The 25,450-nt window shown below is 42.6% G+C and overlaps 1 protein-coding gene across 1 annotated transcript in view; it reads right to left on the reverse strand.

Annotated features, from left to right (window-relative positions):
• The window catches only part of UNC13A (unc-13 homolog A), a 107,891-nt gene extending 86,458 nt beyond the window's left edge, over window positions 1–21,433 (reverse strand). Inside the window, exons 1-8 of the mRNA XM_063289181.1 lie at window positions 21,410–21,433; window positions 20,109–20,202; window positions 12,896–12,925; window positions 8,994–9,093; window positions 6,449–6,566; window positions 5,699–5,822; window positions 3,879–3,952; window positions 2,617–2,650 (exon numbers count right to left, since the gene is read on the reverse strand). Coding sequence (XP_063145251.1) covers window positions 2,617–2,650; window positions 3,879–3,952; window positions 5,699–5,822; window positions 6,449–6,566; window positions 8,994–9,093; window positions 12,896–12,925; window positions 20,109–20,202; window positions 21,410–21,433 — 598 coding nt within the window. The remainder of the gene's footprint in view (window positions 1–2,616; window positions 2,651–3,878; window positions 3,953–5,698; window positions 5,823–6,448; window positions 6,567–8,993; window positions 9,094–12,895; window positions 12,926–20,108; window positions 20,203–21,409) is intronic.
• Window positions 21,434–25,450: the final 4,017 nt, after the last annotated feature.

A 25,450-nucleotide genomic window follows, 5' to 3' on the forward strand; every position in this document is an offset into this window, starting at 1 on the left:
GCCGTGTAGATGTCAACTCCCAGAATTTCCTAGCAGCAAGCTGGCTGGGGAATTCTAGGAATTGACATCCACACAGCTTAAAGTTGCTGAGGTTTAGAAACACTGTTCTAGTCTTACAAGTACACTGCTTTTGAACATGGAGGTTCCCTTAGCCCAGTGTTTCTCAACCTCGGCAACTTTAAGATGCGTTGGGTGGGGAATTTTGGGAGTTGAGGTTCACACAACTTAAAGTTGCCAAGGTTGAGAAATACTGCCTTAGCTTTTTGATAGCACCAACCTCTCCAAAATCATTCATTTATTTCCCCCCCCAAAAGTCTGTTGAATCTGTGGTGGGAAAACATCAGACTTGATGGATCTGCTTGGTTCTTTAGCGAACCACAGCCAGATCATCAGAACATTGCAGAACAGGAATCTTTGAGCATGTTCTGAATCTACAGTAAGAATTTGCAGGATATCTATTGCATGTCCCCTAGAGATATACCAATAGATTCTGACCTATTTCCCACCCACTTCTGCCTTCAACTATGTAATATTATCTGCCCTTCTATAGAAGAGGAAGCAGGTGCATTCTCAGGGACTGGTGGTAAAAAACTCAGTATGGCTGCTGCAAATTCTAATGGCATTTGTAACCAGTGGCATCTGCCAGGGTGGTCAAAATCAGCAAGATGGCAACCAAGCATCAAGATGCAAGCCTGCCCCCCCCTTTTGAATGTGCTCAAAAGGGGTGGGGTTTGCACTGCAACACTCCATCAGCCATCTTGCTAATTTGCAACCCTCCTGCCTCTGCAGATGCTGCTTTTTGTAAACCAATTTAAACAGGTGTGGGGCAGTTGTAACAACAGCCGAGACTACTTCTAGCCTCTTGGAACAATTACTATCTCCCCACACATATTTACTTTTAAAAAGCAACCATTAGACTACTTTGAAAACCAAGAACTCCTTATTCTAATCTTTGCCTACTCACCTGAATTTTTCACCCCCACCTGGTTGGAAAGACAAGTTTAATGAAGGTAAAGAGGGAGAGGCAGCAGGCCTTGAGATACCCCTGAAAGGAGCATTATTTATAAATGGGCTGCCTGATTAAGCTAACCATTTTAACTAATTATAAAGTAGAGCTACTGGGAATTAGCCAAGAAGATAAAGGTGTGTGCTTCTTTAAAACACACACTTTGTTGCACTCACGTGCCCTCAGTGATGTTACTGCACAGTCAAATCTGACAGGCTATATAGTGTTGAGAAATTTAATATATAATAGGATCCTTGATTGAGTGGGATTTCTCATGCAAATAATCCATGGAAGACGTGACAGAAGCTAAATGAAATGACATCACTGGTTACAAAAAGGTGAAGAAGGAATAAATTGTGGGCTTCAGACACTGAGGAGTAAGATTTTGGGAACAGCTGTATTCAGTATTAGCAATAGAAGCTAGATGACTCCTTGGTCTGATCAATAGGGGATGGGTTCGCATCTGTTTATATGGATAGTGCATCTTTCAACAGCTATTAATCATAATATATAATGGAGCCTCAATGTACAAGAGCAGTTCAACTCTCATGATTAAATGAGGACTAGCAAGATCGCTGGGCAGTGCTGGGCTTCAGGGTTTAGTGACCATGGTCTAAAGAACAGATTTCCTGATGTTTTGCTGGCAACTCTGGCTCACATCTTTGGTTTGTGCCTGATCCTGATTGGACCAACAAAGAACCAATCAGAGACCAGCCCTCACCAATCTGCACCAGTCAGAAACCAACTCAGCTAAGAGCCAATCAGAAGTCAGGACACCTGGCTATAAAGACAGGAGCCCAGTCAGTCCCTATTTAGATGCTTGTGGTCTGTGTAGTGGACCATTTTGCCCCTGAAGATGCCAGCTACAGCTGCTGGTGAAAGGAAGTCAGTTCTGTAGATCATGATCACTAAATCCTGAAGCCCAACAGATGCTGGCTGTGAAAGCCTACCCCAGGATGTTACTAGCAAGATCAATCTCTTCCCACCCTGCCTGTGGGCTTCCTATAAGGGTATCTGGCTGCCAACTGTCAGGTGGTTGTTTGATGGGCTTTTTACATTCAATTCAGCAGAGTTCTTCTATAGTCTGATTCAAACTGGCTTGCATTATGTTCTTGGGTGGTGTTGCAATAGTTCAAGGGTCCAGTTGAACAAATCTTTTAATTCCAGCTAGGATAATAGGTTATTTCCCAGGATGAAGTTAAAAGGGGCTGTTTTTCCTTTCATGGCCTCTGGAAATCCCTTCTACCTTTCTGTCCCCAGCATCTGCCTTCTAGCCCGTGCACCCATCACCCCAATAAATCTTCTGGGACTCATAAGGGTAGGAAGACATAAGGGAAGAAATGGCATTAGGAAGACACAGAGGGGAGGGATAGGAAGAAAGGATGAAGCTTTCATTGACCAAACTGTAAACAGCTCTGTCTTGGGCCAAACCCTCATTAATCTTGGAGTGAAACATTGGTTCCAAAATACTCCAGCTGAAAAAGGAGGGGGGAATCCATCTTGCATGGAGAAGTGTGGAGGAAACACTTCATGTGCAAAGCCTAATTTGTAGCAGAAATTAGGAAAACACAACCATATGCCCAACCTTCCCAAATGAATGAAACACTTACAGCACTGTGAGCCGGGGACTGGAAGCGGCTTCTCCTGCTTCTCCCAGAACGAAGGGGAGAGGAACAAAGCAAACGATTAGGATCTGTCTGAGAAGAACCAACACTTTTTTTCTGAAAGCCCTCTGATTCAGGAGCCCCAAAGTTAGAGCTGAAACCAGTGGCGGATGGGGGAAGATGGAGAGGAAAAAAGTTAAATAAAAGAACACTTAATTGGGAAACAGAATTTATGACGAGGAGAGCCAAGGGAACTGGTTCTATTTTAGACCTCACCAGGAACAGCTCGCTTGCTGGCTTTTAGCCATCAGAGATTCAGAACTGCTCTGTTTAGTGACGGTATTCCTTTGCAGGCTAAATGAAGGGAATTAACAGACAGAGGGAGCTGCTCTGTTTCAGGCTTTCTAAGAGAGATACTTGGTTAGCAACAGCTGAAAACAGCACACAGGTTTAAATCAGGTGTAACAGGTAGTCCTTGACTTATGACCACAATTGGGACCGGAACTTCCATCGCTAAGCAATGTGGTCATTAAGTGTGTTGTGGCTGATTTTACAACCTTTTTGCCATGGTTAAGTGAATCACAGGCTTCCCCACTGATTTTGCTTGTCGGGAGCTGGCTGGAAAGGTCGCAAATGGCAATCACATGACCCTGGGATGCTGCCACGGTTGTAAATACATGCCAGTTGCCAAGTGCCTGAATTTTGATCACGTGACCATGGGGACTGGTCGTAAGTTGCTTTTTTCAGCGCCATCATAACTTCAAACAGTCTTTAAACAAATGGTTGAAATTTGAGGACTACCTGTAGGCAACTTTTGACATGCCCAATATTTCTAAACCACAACTTCCAGCACGGGCAATAGTAAGGAATGCTGAAAGTTGTAGTTCTGCAACATCCAAAATACCTTAAATTTCCTATCCCTGGTTTAGGTAATTTTGGGGATTGATCTAGCATGGATTATCTTACGTTTTCAGACTCTTCTTGCTGATACCTACAAGAGTTTACTGTATGCATCTTTGAAAAATTCCACTGAGATCACAGAAACAAACTTAATGTGACCTTGTATGCCATTCCAACATGTTTTGTTACATTCTGCTTTTATATGTGTGTGTTTTGTGTTTTATTGGTTGTTATGAGGCAAAAGGAGTGCTTGCATGCACCAGTCAAATTCAGGCAGAAATTAAGGTGTGAGGATTTTGGGAAGCAAAAATAGAACAGCTGATGCATTTTTCATTCTCAGATATGCCCATGCACTCACACATACTTACATCATCTTGGTCTCGCATGGCATTCAGCCGCTCCAGCTCCTTGACCCAGTAGCGTGCCTCTTCCTCAGGAATATCTGCAAGAGGGGAAAAAAGTGGGAGATTTTTCTTATTAACTGAACCCCATTAGCAAAATCAAGTAGTCTAGCTTTTTTAGGACCATCTAATCTCAGGCCACAGCTGTGAGGCTGCATTTTTTAAATATAATCCCTTCAGTGGTGTTCATGAGGAGATGTCAAAAAAGACAAGATGGTGGCTTTGATCACACAGTCACTGTCACCATCTTGACTTTTTTGACCCAGTCTGCAAATGCCCTTGAGTCCCATATTAAGGGAGGGGTGGGGAGGAAACCTAACCAGATCTAAACTGTACATCTGGAGAGTCAGTATCATATGCCCAATCTTTTAATGCTGGGTGTAAACATTTGGAGAATGCTCTGTGGATGTTTTCTAAAATGGCTGCTGAGGGGGACATGCCTAGTCACAAAATGGCTGCTAGGAAGGATAATACTAGTTACAAAGCACAGAGTTACCAGAATGCTGCCTGTTCCCTTTGCTACAACTCTTGCTCCTAAGTCTTATCCACTACTTAACCTCAGCAGATTGCAGAACCTGGTCTGTTCTGAGTTTCTGGCCTTATGAAAGGCCCAGCCCTGGGCCTGGGGCCCCAAAGGTGTACAGGGACCCGCTTCTTGATTATGCTAGTGATTTGGGCGATGTTGCTCAGCCACTGTGTAGTTTAATTTTCATAATATTTATAATTATTTTTTATTTTATTTTTAACTGTGTTTGCCACCCAGAGTCATTTCTTGAGATAGGTGGCCATGTAAATTGGATAAATAAATAAGTCAAAACACATCCCAGTCATAAGCTCTTCCCATACTGTTGCCCAAAACTGTACATGGAGATGTCCATGTAATTATGGGGAACAGCATTAGTCCTATAGCCACTAATCTTTGCTCTTTTTCTATGCACTTTCATATGACACACTAAACTGCTTCCCCCCATTATTTTTATTTTCTCACAAAACTTATGGGGGTCATACTTAGAAATAAAGATGCTGCAGAAGGTAACACATTATTCTGCAGCATTCCAATTTCTTATTTAAAGGTATATTATTTTTTAAAAGGTAAAAAGCCAGGAGGGGCAAGCCACTGATAGTTGCCCAAGAAAGTGTCATTGTGCTTTGCTACCTCCCTGTGCTCTGTTGGGCAGCTAGAATATTAACAGTTAGTGATGAACTAGGAATGAAGAGGTCTTTAGGACAACAATCAGTAGCAGAAAAATCAGAAATTGCATTGATTTAATATTTCTTCTGCATCCAAATCTGCAAAATTCTGTAACAGGAAAAGCAGGAGTTTGCAAACTGAATACCATATATACTTGCAGATAAGCCAATCCATGGATAAGCCGACCCTCACATTTTTAACCAAAATGCACCACCTGCAGATAAGCCAACCCTCGACATTTTTGTATGTTTTAATTTTCACAATTGGCTTATCCATGGGTGGCACATTTTTCATGGTATTTGGGTTAAAAATTCAAGGATCAGCTTATCCGCAGATGGGCTTATCCACAAGTATTTATGGGATATACAGGTACTTTTAAAAAGTATTACCATATATACCTGCAGATAAGCCATCTGCAGATAAGCCAAAGCCAATTTTGGGTGTGTATTTTGGCACCTAAAATTCTCACCTGATCCACAAGTATATGGTGTATATATTTGTAAATGTGCATTAAAAATCTTGTTCTTTGTACAGCGGGAAAAAAAAGTTGCATTCTCCTGCACCACAGACACCCACTGCTTTCAACATATCCTACCAAGTGGGAGTTCGAAGCGGGTGTCCAAGAGGATACGGTGGAAGGTGGGGTCTTTGGTCCCAGAGATCTCATTATCTGTCATGATGACATGAGAATCAAGAGTCAGCCACTCTCCTGGGCCATCCTAGGGGAAGAACAAGGGAAGAGAGAAAGAGAAATTGTGCTTCATCAGGCCAATCTAATCCTGCATTTTCTTCTCCAATCTGCTTGCTATGTTTCTGGGAAGGGTATAGTAGCATCTTATTTGCTTATTTCCCCTTCAACCATACTTGGTCCATCAAATACTGGAGGTATCATGTAAACATCATGTCCCTCAAACACTGATGCCCTTCTCATTCCTGATAGCCTGGCAACTGCAAACAAACAAAAAAATTCTCCCCCAGTAGAAACAAACAGACAAACAGGCAATTGTCACCCAATTGTCTTTGCTTCCTCAACAAATGCCTTTATCTTTCTTTATGAAAAAGCCTCACACACTTATTGGATCAGGTGGAACAGCTCTGTTCTGTATTCCGAATTCAGTTTGACAATACCCTTTCCAAGAAGTGGATAACCGAAAGGAGATTCTGGAAACTCTGATCCTGCACACCTAGAAGGCACAAGTTTGGGGAAGCCTGGACAGGAAGAAAGCAGTTCACTACCATTTGCCTTGTTTGCATTTCTATACAATCCAAACTCCTTTTGTTGGGGAGGGGGCTCAAGTCTACTCAGTGAGGAAGGAGATCTCCAAAGATTTGGCTATATACACACCTCATTTGATTGGCGGATTGTGCTTAGGGGGATCCAAACCGTGCCCACCATGGTGTCCCAGATAAGACCTTTGTTCCACACTTCCACTGTCAGCCCAAGGTCTAGTCGATTAATCTCACTGCAAGAGGGAGATACATCTATTAGACTGGGCCATAGTGCCCATCCCCAGAGCTGATATCCACCCACCCCATTTCCACCATGTCTCCCACCCTGCCTCTAGCTCAGGGGTCCCCAAACTCTTCAGCTCATTGACCCCTTCATGAAGTTTCAGATTGTCCATCAACCCCCAAACATTTATGATATGAAAATAATTTAATAACTACTTTACCTAATAGTACTACAAATAATAATAATAACGATCACATTGACCCCTTGGATAGTCCAATCGACCCTTGGGGGTCGGTATTGACCACTTTGGAAACCCTGCTCTAACTAGAACAGGCTTTGCCTTAACCAAGGGTGTCACCTGCTAATAACTAAAGAAAGAACTACAATTCAAAATGATGATCTTGGTTCTTAATATTCAAAGAGCATCACTTTGGATTCCATTCCAAAAAGATGCTCAGAAGTGCACATAAGCACAAATGTGGCACCCATCTGCAACTCCTTAACACAGCCATGTCTTTTCCCTGGATTGCATGGCTGACCTTTGCACCTGCTATGTGATTCCAAGAAAAGATGAGGCTGCTTTAAAGATTTGCAGCAAACTGCTGCCCTGAGCTCCTTTTTCAAAATTAAATCCAAAGGATTGCACAGCCTTAGTCCTCAATATCTGCTGATCCTGCTGGTCACTGTTGAGATTGATTAGATTGGTTGAACATTGGGAATAGGGCTTTCTCAGGAGCAGCTATGATTTGCAGAATTCCCTTCTGAGGGATGAAGTCATGGTATTGAGAAGGTCTTTGAAATTCTCTCCTTTTAAGTGAGAATTTTGCATGAGAGCTTTTATCAGAAGTACAGCTAAAAAAAATAGCTGCTACTGCTGGTGAAGTAACAAGCCTTGGCTGTATACAAATTGAAACCTTAAAAAATAACAATATAATCCTCTTACAATTTTATTATTATTGGGCATCATCATAAGAAAGCTTTGCCCCAAATATGGCTGACTTTTTAAAAATAATTTTATTAGGTTAATATTGTCCTTTGGCACACCTGGGTGCCATTTTCAATAAACACATGCATTTATTACCAAGCCAACTGGTATATTTCTAGTATGGGACCTAATTAGCCCCAGTTTAGATGGATTTAGTCTTAGATTTATTTAGCTATACATTTTAAGTGTGCAAGCACCCAATATAACTGAGCCTTAGAAGAGAATATACAGTATATGTAGCTCAGGGTTCAACTGTGTAGTCCTTGGTGCTCTCTGAGGTTGGTTGTTTGCAGATGTTTCATTACCAGACTAGGTAACATCATCAGTGCTAGTGAGAATGGGGTTTGTTCCCTGTTGTCATGATCGCCGTTGCGATGTTTGCGACATCGCAACGGCTCGCATGACAATACAGGGATATGGGACCTGAGCTGATAAGGCAAGGGCAATAGAAAAACACAAAAAGAAGTAAGGGGTTTAAGGAAACTATGTAATGACCGAGTCCGGCAGCCCAGGAAGCAACAATAAAAGGAAACTGACATGAAATTGAATAACAACCGAACAGGCGAGGTTCGGAAGGATGCGCCTGGGCTTTCGAGGAATTAGAAGCCTGATCGCCCGGCAATGGATCATCACCGCACAGGAAGGCGATCGAGGTGATGCCCGGGGTGCAGGGGGCTGGACGACCTCTCACCTGGCAAGGACGAACTGTTGGGACTCGTGGGGTGCACCTGGGGTAAGGTGGGGTGGAGCGCTGACCGGCGTGGGCTATTTAAATCCCGTTCCGGCGCGCTCCCCTCACTCTCAGCTTTCTAAGGGCATGCATTCTATTCCCAAATAAAACCAGAACCTAAGTCTACTCTAGCGTCTGTGTTTTTATTGGGTCTCGGGCAGAGCCTGACACCTGTTTATATACAGTAGCTTGCCCTGCCAGTGTTGGTGGGGGTGTGGTAATCAGAAAACAATGCCCTAATCAAGGAACTACCAAGGAGACAAACAATCACACCATCAAGCAGAAAAGAATACGCTTATTAAGGAACTACCAAGGAGAAAACCACACCCCCACTAACACTGGCAGGGCAAGCTACTGCATATAAAGAGGGAGCAAACCCCACATTCACCAGCACTGATGATGTTACCAAGTCAGGTAATGAAATGTCTACAGGCAAACAACCAAGCTCAGACAGCACCAAGGGCTACACAACTGAGTGTTGTAGCAAAGATGTGCAATATGAGCTTGCCAAATGTTAAAGAACTCCACTTCCCCTAAGTGCTAAACAGCACCCCCAAAGCTAAGGGATAATGGGATGGGAACAGCAATCCCTCCCTTACTGGAGGGCCACAAGTCCTGTTTCTGGCACATATTCCTGGCCTACGCAGCAATTTCACATCATTGTCAGTGTTTATCCCACCACCAATATCTGGGAAGGCAAAACGGTTCCCTCCCTGACTTACAACATGAAATCTTGTTCCCAGCAGGGAAGGTTCCCTCGCACTGCAATTGTCGTGCTCTTTACATTCTGAACTTTGAGGGTCACGTATGTGTTGAATTTTTCTACCAGGGAGAAAGCAACACAGAAAGGAGAACGTAAGTGGAACGTTGCAGTCGGCAGCATTGAAGGAACGCACACGGAAGATTCCGGGTTACGCAGCATGCTTTGTCAGACTGTTATGCCATCCCCCATTCAACAGCTGGTTTCCAAGTTGCGTTAGGCTTGTGGATTCTGAGTCCCTCCTCTCCTCTCCCATTCCCTTCCTTGTTCCTCTTAGAAATGCTTAAATCACAGCACTTTAAAACATACTTCCCGAAATGGCCAACTTGATGCTTCCGTGAAAACCACAAGGGCCTCATAACTACAAAACACTTTTCTCACTCATGTTCCTCAATGACTGCTACTGAGAGACCTGGGCATGGAATGAATATTTAATTATCATGATTCGGATGGCTTTATCCTCTACAAATATATCTAATCCTAATTTGGCATCTATCATGTGGAAAAAGGATCTTGTGAAAAAATCCTTCTCCTTTTCAGTCCTAGTCTTCTTCCATGTAGCTCCTCTGGATGACCCAGGGGTTATTCCAATTTTTTCCTACTCATTTTTCCCAAACCATGTATAATTTTATAGTTCTTTATCACAACCTAACACAGTGTTTCTCAACCTTGGCAACTTCAAGCTGTGTGGACTTCAACTCCCAGAATTCCATGGCTGGCTGGGGAATTCTGGGAGTTGAAGTCCACACAGCTTGAAGTTGCCAAGGTTGAGAAACACTGATGTAACAAATAAAAATGAAGAAATGAAATATCCACCTCCCTACTTAGCTTTTTTCTCACCTCAAATAAAGGAACGTTTCCTTCAAGAACAGCTGATAAAGTATCTTTCTTGGCAATAGCATAGAAATGGTTTATTAGTTTTCAGTTTTTTGATATCAGCCAAGATTGCTTAGGTGTTCTCACTTATCTAGTTCTTTCCTCAGTTAAAACCCCCAAGCATTACAACCATCCCTCAGGGGGAAGATGTTTCAGCCCTCTCAACATGTGACTCGTTCTTTTTTACACTTGGCATTACTCAAGAACGGGATAATTTCTCAGGAGAAGGACTTTCAGCCATCAATTAAAATTAAAAACAACAATAGATGGAGGCTATGTAAAAGGGGGTGAGGTTTCAGTAGTGTTATTGCAGCCAACTTCATGACTGTTTTGACCCCCCATCTGACAACAACAGAGGATGGAGCCACAGAAAAATCTGGTGAGAGGATTCCCTTTTAGCAGCTGCTTGAGATAAAATTGTGAAGCCACTTTTCTTCACAAAGTAGATCCTGGTTTGATTTGGATTCCTCCAATTTCTCAGGAGTTAAACTGAGCTAATCTGATCAGTCACCTTTGGCTGATCTTGAAAAGGAAAGACCAGGTTAGTGTTTGAATGGGAGGCCTCCAGACACTGTAGGGTAGCCTGGGAAGTTGAAAACGACATTCTAGAAGCAAATAACAACGTCTGCACTTTTGCTGGAAAAATGACATATTTATAATCTTAAGGAGGATGGAAAATACAGAGCGGAGAGTCAGAATCCATTTCCAGAGCAGTGAAGGTCACTGGCTTCAAAATGGCAGGCACAACCAGGTGCTCAAAGTTCCATCCCTTTTTACATGCACTGAACATGACACTGTGGATGCTCCTGTTTCATCCACAGGTCCAAATGCATCTGGCAAAGTAAATTAAGAGGGACCCTAAATACAAGTCCCATAAGATACTTTGGGCAATTCCTAATATCCCCCTAATCCTGGCATGAATGGCAACTGTTTTTACATGACATGTCCTTCTGATGTTACCTTTGTCTTATACCCAGGTGAAACAATTTCAAGTCAGCTTTAGTTGTTCGAGGTTCAAAGTGCTGCTGTCCATCTTCGCTTAACACAATTTCTAGCGTGGACATAGTGTGTTTTCTTGATGATGCGGCCAGGTGTGGGATCTGCCCAGCAACTATTAGCCACTTTTGGCTGCTGTGGGCCCATCCTCCTTGCCCTCCAGTTACTAGAAGCTACCCTCCATTTCTATTATAGCTGGAGCTGTTGAAGAGAAAATATATCTTTTCTGCAGAGATACCTTTTGCATAATGCTTGTCTGGTGTCTTCTGAAGTGCTTGATGGGTCTTATGTGGGTTCCTTATACACAGAGGTTTTGGGCTCTTTTGAAAAAGTGCTAGATCTGCATTTAAAAATGGGACTTAGCACACTTTTAAGAGGACACTACTCCATGCTGCACAGAAAGTTGATTCAAACCAGCTGTACATTGCTGGTTCTGTCATCAGTGAGTAGTTTCCATCTGCTTCTGTCAACAAAGGATTTCTCAAGGCTGTACTTTTCACTATTTTTATTACTACGGGTTTGTGTGTGCCAGTTTGCCTTCTCCAGAGGCTATTTCCAGTTGGGTGTTGCCAGCCATAGCTACTCACTGCCTGGCCTGACATTCCCTTAAAGTAGTTGTCATTGAGGACAAAACTTAGAATGAGCTTGTTATCAGTCACTCTCTCTTGCTTCACCCTTCACCCTTCTTCCATGCCTGCAAAAGTCATGCTATTCTGTGCTGCAACAGTTAGGCTATTTTTGGACGTGGGTTTAGGACTCTTTCAAAAGAGCACTAGACCCGTGTTCAGAAATGCTCCGACTATCATGTCATAGGAATTAACATTGTGCCTGCAACCTGTTAGCTAGGCAACTTGACAGGTGGCTAAACTTGCCATCCAAGCATCCACCAATACTTGTTCAGCCCCATCCACAAGAAGTTAAGGGCTGATTTCCTACCAGCACATGATGCTCAATAAAAAGAGGCTCTAAGCCAGAGGAATCCACCAATTGCTTTCCTTAATTTGACTTGCCTTAAAACTGTAAGAAGAGCACCATTCCTTGGTCTTGTTACTCAGGGAAACTATATCGTGGCTGTCAGGGTATCAGATTTTATGCTGGTATATTTTTCTGCTGGTTCAAGGGCTGGCAGATTGGGTTTAATGTGGCTATTCCCTTTGCTGGATTTGCACCAAAATCCAAGGTAAGAGCTGCCTTCTAAAAGTTTTGTTTTCCTTCTCTAACCATTTTAGCTATTTCTTCTCAATATTAGAGCTTTCCCTTCTCCACCTGCTTTTATTATGGTTCTTGGCTGACTGTCATGTTCATGTGCAATTAAGCAGATCATGGAGAAATAGACAGATCCCACGAAGACAGTTAGCAAAAGAGTTAACTGCTGAAGGAATTATCACTGAGATGTTGCTAGAGTTGTGGTTTCTGAGCTCTCCTGGGGGTGAGGAATGGGTGGGCAGGACATTAACATGTAACCTGGATATGTTCTGAAGTTATTTCAATGCACAAGAATGGTGGGATGAGCACACCATTCAAACTTCAGTTCTGTAGCAATCTGCACAGCCACAGACAATTAATGGTCTTAAACACATGCCAGTACTGGAACTAGCAATTGCTTTAGAAAAATGTCAAAAATTCGTGATCATTCAAACACCTCCTACTTCTCCCACATTTAACAATGCTGTGTTTAAATGAATGCTTCATGCACCATGAATGCTGCATGGTATTAATTTGCTGTTTCATTTTGAAGAAAATCTAGCATGATGGTGTGTGACATATCAATGGGACTGCAGGGTCATTTTCACCTTATGCAATACCCTGAGAATATTGATTATGGGGGAATTAAAAGTACAATAAATATATTGCATAATTAAACACTTCGTTTACTGTTTGGACCAGTGGGACACAGTTAAGTGGGGAGCAGCAGCTTTACTTGAAAGCCCAACTTAAGTTCACATTATTTTCCATGTAAAACAAGGTGAATAGGAAGAGGTGGGAACTCACCTTGTGGGCCATCAAACTTGGCTTTTTTGACTGGAAGGAGAAAAAGAAAAGAAAGCAATTACTGCTCAGCTCGACATAAGTAAAATCTGTACAGCCTGATCTGCATGACCTCCAAAGCTGTTCCATGGTTAGGTCCAGTATGTCATACAAACCAGACCATGAATTAAGTTGTGGTTAATAGTTGCAAACTGTGGTTTGTTGCAAACCGTGGCTTGTTGTTAGGGTACAGAGTGTCATCTGGAACCAGATTAATGTCTATTTTAAGCAGCCATTAGAGAAGGCAGGAAGAAGCTGCACCCCCAGGTCAATGCTGCTCTTCCAACAGCAGCATCACTGCTCCACAAGGTGTCCGTGTATGTGTGTGTGGCAAAATCTGCAAGATGTTGGGCATGGCATTGACACGGATGTTTCAATCGTCATGCCTCGCCTGCCATTTTGCAGATTTTGACCCTTCTTCCCCCAGATGTACCTGCTGCTCCCCTTCATTTTCCTATGTGTCCCCAGATATGAGGAGGGTTATTGCTAAAAACAAAGAAACTGCAGGAAGGATTATTAGATGCCTTTCAGGTTTTATTTCATAAGAAAGAAAGAAAAAGCTTTCATAGTTTTTTTATATGCAAATATCAAAGAAAAAGTACCAGATGAGCAAGCCCACTATGGCATGTATGGAACTTCCCTTAATACCGCAAATTCCTCGAATCTCAGATTTTTGCAATATTGCACCTCAAATGTTAAACTTTCACCTAGTGAGGAAACTGGCCCTAGCCATTCCCAGTAAAATGTAACAGGGACTTCAGCTTAGAAGATTTTTCTTCAACCTGGTGCTTTCCAGCTGTACTTGGATTATAACTCCCAGCATTTCCAAGGAGCTATAACCATCAGGCTGGGAATGCTGGACCTTGTATTCCCAGCACATCCAGAGAGCACCAGATGGGAGAAGTCTGGCTTAGAAGAACCCCATCACTATTCCTGTTACTCTTTGCAAATCATATTTCCAGCATGGCCAGAAAATTGGACTAATTCCATTTTCCTCACTCCTGGAACACCATTAACCTACTTCTGAGCCATGAATGACATTGTTTTCAGCATTTTGATGAAGCCCCCAGGCAAGTAATGAGGCAGAAGGCATCTTTCCTCACTTGCCCTAAATTGCTGAACTCCCACACTCTTGAATGACTCAGGACTGTTACAGACCATCCTCTCTCTCTGTATATAGGTTTTATGTCATTTATAGGTTTTCCAGACAGTTAAAGCATGTGCATACACCTCTAAACACCCATTCTGGCACTATATTCATGTTAGCCTCTTTCCCTTTCTACAAGTTTCTCCTGAAGCTCAGGAGCACTGCTGACTGTCCCTCTAGACCAGTGTTTCTCAACCTTGGCAACTTTAAGATGGGTGGACTTCAACTCCCAGAATTCCCCAGCCTGGGAGTTGAAGTCCACCCATCTTAAAGTTGCCAAGGTTGAGAAACGCTACTCTGGACATTGACTAATGACCAAGAAGCAATTCATTCTCTCTCCCTCCTCCCTCCCTCCCTCTCTCTCTCCACCTTTCAGAGCATCCAAATAGCCCTTGCAGGAGCTAAGATGCTGGACTGAATTGGGGATGCCCTTTCAAGATCTCAGTTGCTTGGCAGAGTCATCAAAACCAAAGCATTGCTTTCAGATAACCAAAATCAAAGGATTTTTAGAACTAAGCTTAAATCACTGACTACCATAATCTTAAACAGACATCTGTTAGAGGTAATCACAGGTTTCTCCCACATGAATCTCCCTCTTTGCCAGCTCTTAATACTACACAGTCTCCAAAAGTGTGTGTGTACCTATATCTTTTTTTTGGGGGGGTGCCTTTGAGTCATTTTTGACTCCTGGCAGCTACATGACAAATCTCTGCCGTTTTCTTGGCAACATTTTTGGGAAGTGGCTTGCCACTGCCTCCTTCTTCCTACGACTGAGAGTGACAGGCCCAAAGTCACCCAGCTGTCTTCATGTCTAAGGTAGGACTAGAACTCGGGGTCTCCTGTTTCTAGCCTAATGCCTTTAGCCACTTCACCAAACTTGCTCTCATCTGTCTATATCCATCTCTCTCCATCCACACACATATAATCTAAATTTCAAGTGAATCTTAAATAATATAAATATTGATGTGCAACTTTGAGCCTTTCCTCACTTGCACCTAGCTGTGGCCCAAGCACATCCTGGCCACCTATTTTTGTGCTGTGTCCTCACAAGATCACCTTCTTCTAGTCCTCAGCCCATACAGAGGCTGCCCTTAAGTCTGAGAGTTTTCCCTCTTTTAACTGGACACAACGTTTCCCACGCCCCAAGGACCATTTGACGGCCGCATGGTCAGGCGACTCCTATGGCCGACCCCTGTTGGCCGCTTTAGGCTGGGGTGGGCATGCCCCCTCCTCTTTATTTCCCCAGCACTGTGCTCGACGGCCATTTTGTCTTTGGCTAAGGGAAAGGTGCATCCTGCTGTTTTTAGCAGAGACCTGGAACAGCAGGTGAGCAGCGGCGGTGGTGGGCAGGGGCCTTTGTGATGAAGGGAGAGACTGAGAGGCGGGAGACTCAATTTATTCTCCAAAGCACCTGAGGGTAGGACAGGAAGCAATGGGTGGAAGCTCGTCAGACGGAGATCCAACCTGGAAAAAAGGAGGAATTTTGTGAGAACTATTAAGCAGTGCAACAGCTTGTCTCCCGGAGTTGTGGGTGCTCCATCGCTGGAGGCTTTCAAGAAAAAATTGGACAACCATTTGTCTGAGATGGTATGAGGAGTCCTGCCTTGGGCAAGGGTTGGACTACAAGACCTCCAATGTCCCTTCCAACCCTATGATTCTGTGATTCCATGAGAGAGTCAGCAACTCTCCCTTGGCTGCTGCTTTGTACACAATCTGAGGTGCTTTTAAACATGGGTTTGGTGTGAAAGGTCCCCTGTGCAAGAACCGAGTCATGTCTGACCCTTTAGGAGGTGCAAAACTGTCTGTAGAGAGCCAGTTTGGTGTCGTGGTGAAGGCACCAGGCTAGAACCCGGGAGACAGTGAGTTCTAGTCTCTCCTTAGGCACGAAGCCAGCTGGGCAACCTTGGGCCAGTCCCTCTCTCTCAGCCCCAGGAAGGAGGCAACGGCAAACCACTTCTGAAAAACTTTGCCAAGAAAACTGCAGGGACTTGTCCAGGCAGCCTCCAAGAATTGGACATGATTGAAGGGATTAAAAAAAAAAGTCTTTACAAACAGCCTGACTATCAGCTGATATCAGCCCTTGGTCAAAACCTGCATTTTCCTCGTTCCCATCCCATGTTAAGGAATATGGTGGATAATTCCTGCCAGTTTGATGGGGAAGGGAGGGAAACAAAGCCAAGGGACTGATAACTGTTCTTAATGTACCCTACAAATAAAGACAGCACTATCTGTAGGATATTCTGCCCCTGGCAGGATAGCATCAGCCCTTCGAGGTAGGCCAGGTCAAGAAAGAGACATGGGAAGGGTTCCAGGAATGCTACTTATTTGTTGTAAGGTAGATCTGTAAAGCCTGTCACTTTTTTCAAGACAACATGGTGAAGGCAGGCTTCCTCACACTTTCTGCTTTCCCAGTTTCACCTCTCCCACCTCCTTCTCAATGCCAGAGCTAAATTCTTTTGCAGAGAGGCATCACAAGTGAGAGCACAATAATTTATCCTCATATAGTTTCAGGGACTGGTAGACAGCACTTTCATTTGCTGTGAGGAAGAGACCACAGGCATTTCTCATTAACAACAGAAACATTGGGGAAGATTTAAGAGTTTTGGCATTCAGTACAAAAGATCTGTGAACAGGATTATGTTGAGATTCCACAAAGCAAAAACAACAACAACAAGTTCTTATTTCATTTAGTATATTCTTAATTATTCAAGAACTTTTCAGCACCTAATGAAAGCCTGCAGCTTATTCCCACATTTCATTTTATGATTATAGCTAAATCTTAAAGCCTTGCTTTCATTCTGAAAATATATTGCTTTGTTTCCTGTCTTGGATGTAGGAATTCTGGAAAATTCAAAGAGCTGCACATTATTTTATAACCCCTGAGCTGGCCTGATTAAGCTATTGTCCTCGTAATAACTGGGAATTCGTTCAAATTTGGTTACATATTTTCTAGTACTGAAATAATCTGTAAAATATCTCTTCTTAAGTATTGCTTCTCCAGTAGCTATGACTATCAGACCCATAAAAAAAAAAGATTAATGTTTCTTCATGAGTTTACATGAGATTTCCCACCACCAGCATTTACCCACAAATACAAATGCAAACACAGACTGGCCCAACATTCAGGGCATCTGCAGGGGAGGTCAAAAAAGTCACAATGTTTATTGTGACTGCACAATAACCCCCCCACCATACTTTATTTTATGTCTTCTTCCCATGTCTACTGCAAACAGGTTCAGAGAATGTTGGTATTAACATCTAATATCAAGTACTTCACAAATGTGTACATGCACACCTGAAAATTTGTAAAACAAGGCACATAAACCATTTTGAAGCACTCCTACCCACAGTGTTATTTTTTTGTTAAAATGCATTTGCACAACATGCTTAACAAAGTTTTGTTAACCTCTGTTCACATAAGACCTTTAAACTTGGTTTGGTGAAAATGAAGCAGATGCATGTACACAAGATGCAATTTGGTTAGCTTTAAGGGGACGGGAGGGAGGAGTCAGGCTTAATTCTTTAATTAGGTTAAACATGTTGTGTGAATGCAGCCAAGGTGAATCCAGGATTAAAAAACAAAAGGAAAGAGGGAAATGGAGGATTCCAAATGCATTGGTTCTGCTTTAGAACCAAGAGCTGCTAATTCAAACATCCAAAATTGGAGCTAAATACAGTAATCAGATATTCCTGTGTGGTCTGCTAAATACCTGCCAGCCCATAAACCTAAGTCTTTGGCAGCACGCTGGTTGAGAATGTGAAGCATTTTGCATCCAGAAGGCAGAAGAAAATCCCCATGTTCTTTTTCTATTACTGATCCTTCCTGAGATGAGGAAGCAAACAGAAGCACATCATGGCAGGTGCAGAGAAAAATCAGCAGCCACCTACAGAACAGGTGCTCTGTCTCTTCTGCTGTCTCTGTTGACATGATGAGATATTTTCTTTTGTACAGGATGATCCTGGTGAAGAAATAGCACCAGCCCCTCCTTTCTCCAGCTTCGTAAACTGTGATTCAGGGATGGGGGGATCTGCCTCTTGGCAGAGAGCTTATACTGAATTACCAAGTGGTTCTTCCAAAGCGAAACTATTCAGGTGGGGTTCAGTAAAGCTTTCAGGTCCTTGAACCTTTTGCCTGTTTCTCTGGTAATAATGCACACAAGTTCACTGGTCAAACAGTTAAAAAGATAAAAGGGTAACCATTGATGTGCCTACAATAAATCAACAGCTTTTTGTGTTGTGTTTCAGTAGGCTTAAGACATATATGCTCATATACAGGTAGTCCTTGCTTAACAATCACAATGGGGACTGGAATTTTCAGTTGCAAGTGAATCTGACCTGATTTTATGACCTTTTTTGTGGTGGTCATTAAGTGAATCACTGTGGGCATTAAATGAAACAAGTGGTTGTTAAGCAAATCATGCAGTTCCCCATTGATTTGGCTTGCCAGAAGCCAGCTGGGAAGGACAAAAATAGTGATCATGTGACCATGGGGCGCTGCGATGGTCATAAATGTGAACCGGTTGCCAAGCACCCAAATCATGATCATGTGACTGTACGGATGCTGTGATGGTTGTAAGTGTAAAGACCGGTCATAAGTAGTTTCTTCCAGCACTGTCTCAAGTCTGAACTGTCACTAAATGAATGGTTGTTAAGTGAGGACTACCTGTATCTAGACCAGTGTTTCTCAACCTTGGCAACTTCAAGCTGTACGGACTTCAAATCCCAGAATTCCCCAGCCAGCATTCCCCCAGACTTCGATTCTGGAAATTGAAGTACAAACACCTTAAAAGTTGCTGAGGTTGAAAAATACTAAAACAGAGGTTCACCTCTGTCAGCCTGGTCATCTGAAGTAATATAGTAGTCAAACTGGGGAGATCCACATTCAGATTCTTGGAGCTGCTACTTTTGCTTAGACAAAGATGTCCCATAAAACATTTACAGGGATAAATAAAAGACAGAAGGAGATCCTTGGAATAAAGATGAAGTAGAAATGTTTAAAAAAAATATTCAAAAATAACTTCCTGCCATATAGCTTCCCTGCCAAATTCTACCTCCCTTCCCTCAAATTTGTTATACTATTTTTAATCTTCCACTTGCTTTTTGCATTGCAGATGGTATGTGCTTATAGGTGTGCAGACAGAGACACGCACTGAAAATGCACTGAAAACCAAGACAATGCAAGGTATTTCCTCCTTATGTTTTCAGGAACCTGTACAAAACAGCACAATATTTTGCACCAGAAATGAGCACTGGGGTTTAAGAATTGCCATTTCAACCCATCTAATTCTCCTTGCTAAGAGAGGAAGAGCCAGCCAAAGAACTAGTGTAGTGTGGTACATTAGACACAATACTGAATTTAAATCAGAAAATGTGGTGGTCAAATTTGTACTCAGCCACTAGGGGAAAACAAATCTCATTGAGAATCTTTGATCCAGCTCCCTTGTCTCTACGGTGTAGGGCTGTGCTTTTCATGTGCTCTTTTGTCCCATTAATTTTGGATATAACACCTTGTAGAAATTAAAGCTCATTAAGTATCTATCTTCTTCAGAACTCCAAGGATGTCACTGCATCACTACCACATTCCCAGTGGTACTCCAAGGTGTAATGGGCAGAAGGAATTACCCTGAGGAACAGGAGGAAGAGCCGCAACCAAGACAACAGTCAGAGAAGAGAAATTTGAGTCAGAGGCAGAAATGTAATTTGAGAAAGCGTCTCAGTCTTGACCCTCCCTGGTTCTCTTGAAGATAAAGGGAGGGAGGGGGGAAGCGCATTCAGACTTGCAAGATTCTATTACCATAACCTTACAAGAAAAGGTTATTAGCGTTCATAACTTTGGTGTTCTAATATGGTCTACCTTGAAGGGCTGACACTAGGACAGACATAAATTGTCCCCCCTCAGCCCTCAAAACCTGCCAACCTTTGTATAATAAAAAACATCACCGAAGTGTGTATTTTCCCCTCTAACTTCCTTTGTGTGTTTTGGTTTTGGTTGTTTCTAGTCTTATACTATTAGTTAGTTCTCAGCCTTACCTAATGATGTTGTGATATTTGCCACTTTCTTTTCAGCCCTTTCCATATCTGCTAAGCAATTGGAAACATACGATAATTCCAATTTGTGGTCCAGCTGGAAGCAATGCAGAATTAAGGTTAAGGGTAAGGGTAGGGTTAGAACTGGATGTTCTGTGCAAGATATATGGGTGGGGCATTCTTCAGATTTGACTTGCAAATCTGCTTTGGTGTGTATGGGGCAGGAGCTTGGGAAAAGAAATAACTGATTTAAAGACTCGTGGACAGGTATTAATAATAATAATTTATTAAACTTGTATACCACCTGACTCTCAATGACTTTGGGCAGCGCAAAACAATCAAGTAAAGACATTACAATAAAATCAATAAAACGTAAAAAATTAAAAGATTGCTATGTTTGTGCTCCCGCATCCACTGTAGCACTGCACATTGTGTGTGTGTGTGTGCATGTGTATATATTGTGCATGTGTATACTCACACACAGAGGTACATCTGTCTATGTGGGGAAATGAATGCCTGTAGCTGTTGTTATTGTTTTGATACCTTCTAGTCTGCACAGTGAAAAAATATAAAGAAGACCAAACTAATGAGAACAGGTACAACAACCAGCCTTAGAACTAATGACGAAGATACCGAAGTGGTGGATAGTTTCTGCCTTTTAAAATCAACCAACATCAGTAAAGGAACAGGCAGTCAAGAAATACCCCTCAGACTAGCACTTGGTAGAGCAGCCATGAAGGCCTTGGAAAAGACAGTCAAATACCATGATGGGTCTATACCTACAAAGATCAGAATTGTGCAAGCCACGGTATTCCCTGTGACCCTCTATGGAAGCAAAAGTCGGACTTTAAAGAAGCAGGATAGGAAGAATATTGATGCTTTTGAGCTTTGGCGTTGGAGAAGGCTCCTGAGAATTTTGTGGACAGCCAAGAAAACAAACCGATGGATCATTGAACACATCAACCAGAGTTCTCCCTCAAGGCACAAATGACCAGGCTCAGATTAGCTTACTTCAGACACATTATGCAAAGATGCAGCTCTCTGGAGAAGTCCATAATGCTGGGAAAGGCGGAAGGAAAGAGAGGAAGAGGACGACCAGCAGCAAAGGGGATGGACTCAGTTGCAGTGGTGGTGATTGCCCTGTTGGAAGTCCTGAAAGATCAGGCTAGGGACAAATCATCATGGAGAAAATCTATCTATGTGGTCGCTAAAAATCGACACTGACTTGATGGCACACAATCAATCTGTCTGCAAGACACTAAATTCTTTTAACAATGGCTGGGCAGACTTGAAAACCAACTTACCCCAACCTCTTGGTCCAGGAACATGTTAGATCCATTTTAAGTTTGGGGCACCTTGTTAGAAAACATCCACTTTTCTTTTATCCCCCCAAAAAAGAAAAAGAAGCAGCACAGAATGGTAATCCAGCCTTAACTGTTGTAGCATGAGAATAACTGTACTGACAAGGAGGGAGGGTACCATTTAAAATGCGTGCAGTTGATCCCAAAGCTTCTGCCTTTCTCCATATTTGAATTTCTTCCCACTAACCTGGGAATTATCTAATCTATGCTGGATCTGGCCTGCCTAATACATGGATGGGAGACCAACAGGTAATCCCAGATGTATAGGCTAAACTAGGAAGCCAGAAGTATCCCATAAGAAGGTGCTGGCAAACCACTTCTGTACTGTTGCTAAGAAAAGTGCATGGATGTTTCTGTGAAGAGACTGCGGCAAGTGGGATAGTTGAACTTAATTATATTTCCAGAGGGGCTTCTAAAATGTAGAGCTGAAAAAGAGGCTATCTTGTCCAACACTGGGGCAGTCTTGGTTTGCAGGGTTTAGTTTTCATGGCCAGACCAAGGCATTTGTTTTTTGAGCAGAAAGGAAGGAGCATTCCTCTCTTCTGTTCTTTGTACAGAAGCCAATTGGATGAGGGAGTTGAAATGATTTTGCACAATGATTAAAAAAAATTCTAATTTAGAATTTCTTCTGAACACCAGAACGAAACACTTCAGCTTTCTCCATTTCCCTGTTATACTTAAGAGCTGCTTTGTTATATGGCCCCCAGTGACCCTACCTACCAATAAAGTTAGTTCAAGTCACCAAATCTGACAAGATCCTTCTATTTTGCTTGGGATTCCACAAGGTTGTAGGTGAGAATGTAGAATGTCTGGCGAAGTTTCAGCATGCAGCATTGTGGTGTTCTCCAGCTGAAAACATCGCTGACACTGATTTAGGGTATTCATTAAGAGAAGGAGCTCCTTACTCTTGCCACAAACTGGGATTCAGAACCCCTTGTTCTCATCCACAACCTACCATTAAATTGAGATCTACTTTCTGTCATCCAAGCAAGTCTGGGAGTCAGGCAGCATATAAATTTTTTAAATTATTCTTCTTCTTCTTCTTCTTCTTATTATTATTATTATTATTATTATTATTATTATTATTATTTCCCATACTTAATCTGACCCACAGTGCAAAGTGGATTCTTGAGAGAAGCATGCTTATCAATCTATACATTTGGAATTTTCCATGTTACTACTATTAGTAGTAGTCATAGTAGCAGTATCCTCCTCCTCTGAATGTAACACATCCATATATAATTTAATCCATACACACACACACACAAACACACACATACACAGTATATATATATCCACATCCATATCCATATATATATATCCATATCCATATCCATATATATATATCCATATATATATATCCCCATGTATAATTTAACAAAGCTTTCAATTTCTGGCACATCCATCATTTTCTGTAAATGATACATACATAAATCAAATATAGCTACAGTCGAATTGACCTCCCTCCCTCCCTCCCTCCCTCCCTCCCTTCCTCCCTCCCTCCCTCCCTCCCTCCCTCCCTCCCTCCCTTCCTTCCTTCCTTCCTTCCTTCCTTCCTTCCTTCCTTCCTTCCTTCCTTCCTTCCAATATATTCACAACCCCGAGCACTGGTAAAAATCTTTACATGTTCATATGGCCACTGATAGAACGCTCAGAAGCATGAAGTGTGTATACTGACCATATAACATTATTTTAATATCTTGTACCAGACATATATTGAAATCAGTCCCTTTGCTTTCTTGCAATATTTTTCACAAGTATAAAAGCACGTGAGCAACATGGGGGAAGGGATGAACAAATGAATTGAAAATGTAGCAAGTAAGTTGGAATGAAGGAGAAGTGGAAATCAGTGCTAGGGGGAAAAAGATCTGAAGCAATAATGGGATGGAGTTAAACACACACACTCTAGAATTTTTTTTTAAATACTTAGTCTCCTCAACTGCTGGCTATCGCCCGGGAACAGTGCTTATTACAATTCTGTCGGAGCACAGGGGAAAAAAGAGGTAGAAAATGACACCAGGGCTAAATTTAGCTTCCCAACTTTCGCACTTTCTTTGTTTATTGTTCTAAACAAACATTTATCATTTTTCCAGCAGAAAATAGACCCGAGGGATTGCATGGGCTGAATTAGTGGGCTAGATTTCCACCTCCCATTCTGCCTCATTTACCGATCTGCAGTTTGTGAGTTTGACTGCAGCAAGAGAGTTGTGTTCACCCATTGTGTTGCCGAGCTGGGACACAATTGGCTTGGTTTTGTTTAGAATAGTGTAGTGTGCAAACTCAGCCGTGGTGAGGTGCCAATCCTTTAGTACAATCCATCCAGCCAATTGCAACTTCTTCAAGAAATCATGGTTAGCAGAATTGTGGGTTTGTGCATCATGGGAACCAGGCTGATATTCCATAGGGCAGTGTTGCTCAACCTTGGCCACTTGAAGATGTGTGGACTTCAACTCCCAGAATTCCCCAGCCAGCACTGGCTGGGGAATTCTGGGAGTTGAAGTCCACACATCTTCAAGTGGCCAAGGTTGAGCAACACTGTGGTAGAGTCTTTGTCTTATTCTTCTCATGACTCATCACTTTCCTTGCCAATGAAAAATATATACAAGGGAGAGGACACCTAAGCTAGATGCTAGATTCCAACTACTTGCTGTGTTTAAGTGCATCCTTAGGAATGGGGTAATGGCCTAATTTCCAAAACACAGCAGGGTCTTATAGAGGGATCTATTTATTTCCCCTCCTCCTCCTCCTCCTCCTCCTCCTGCTCCTGCCACAGCTGGCATACCATCAGCCAGGTCTACAATTAACAGCTCTCCACAATGTCTGACTTGCAAGCAATGCATCAATTTGGGCTCAGCACCGAAAATAGCAGCTTGCTTGGAAGGCGTGATTGCAGAGAATCAGGGAGAGCTGCAGCCCCCCCCCCTTTCATCTTCCCAAAGCGATGCACTCTGGAGGCTGACACCCAAGCATGAAGCCCGACAGCCTTTGTGGCCCAAGGAGATCTGCCACCCAAGGAGGAACAGGTCTCTGTTTGAGGGATGACAAGGATCTACTGCTGTTGCTCAAACAAGGCTTCCTCAGTAGCCACATGAAGCTATTTATCCCTGGTGGCAGCTCTGTAAATCGTATTCTGAAGAGGGCCTGAGAACTAAACCTGAGTGGACCACTGTCATGGCCACTTCACAAACCACCATTCTAAGGATGCTCAGACTGAGCCGTATAGGGCAGCCGGTCGCTCTGGAGAGCCACATGTCTTAGAGAAGGAAATGGCTGTTGTGGTGGCTTGGGAGGGCAGCTGTCCTTGGCCCCATTTGCTTCCTGTCCCAGTTTGCTGCCTGTCCCAGTTTGCTGCATCAGTCTGGACAATCCAGATGACCGGCAAACCAGAGACAGCCATTGTTCAGTATTTCTTTCTATATTTATATTTTACGTTACCTTATTTAAAACTATCCAATACAGCTTCCCATTATAGAATAACCCACTGATTTACAGCTAAAACAATTGGTTACACCAACTGGAAGCTTAGCCTCAAAGGCCAAGGCCACTGGTTTTTAAAGTAGAACAAATCAAGAATTTTCATCTGCAAGAATTTCAGCTGCATCTCCAATCTCCAATCCACCAGGTGTTTTGGACTACAACCCTTATAATCCCAGACTTGGCTCAACTTGGCTGGAACACATTGCTGTTGTGGTCCAAAGCAGTGGTTCTCAAAGTGTGGTCTGGAGACCCCATCCCTGAGACCCTTTCAGGGGGTCTACGAAGTCAAATAAATAAATATTTTAAAATTTAAAATTGAGAAGCTTTCATTTCTAATACAGTAAATACTGACAGATGTACTGTAACCCACATAGACCAAAGCTGTTTGGGGTCCTCAATCATTTTTAAGAATGTAAAGGGGTCCTGAGACCAACAAAGTTTATGGATATAGATGAAGGCCAGGTTGGGGAAGGCTGGAGTATGAAATATGATAAATACTGTAGCTGG

Source organism: Candoia aspera, chromosome 1, assembly GCF_035149785.1.
Source record: "Candoia aspera isolate rCanAsp1 chromosome 1, rCanAsp1.hap2, whole genome shotgun sequence".
Taxonomy (NCBI): Eukaryota; Metazoa; Chordata; class Lepidosauria; order Squamata; family Boidae; genus Candoia; species Candoia aspera.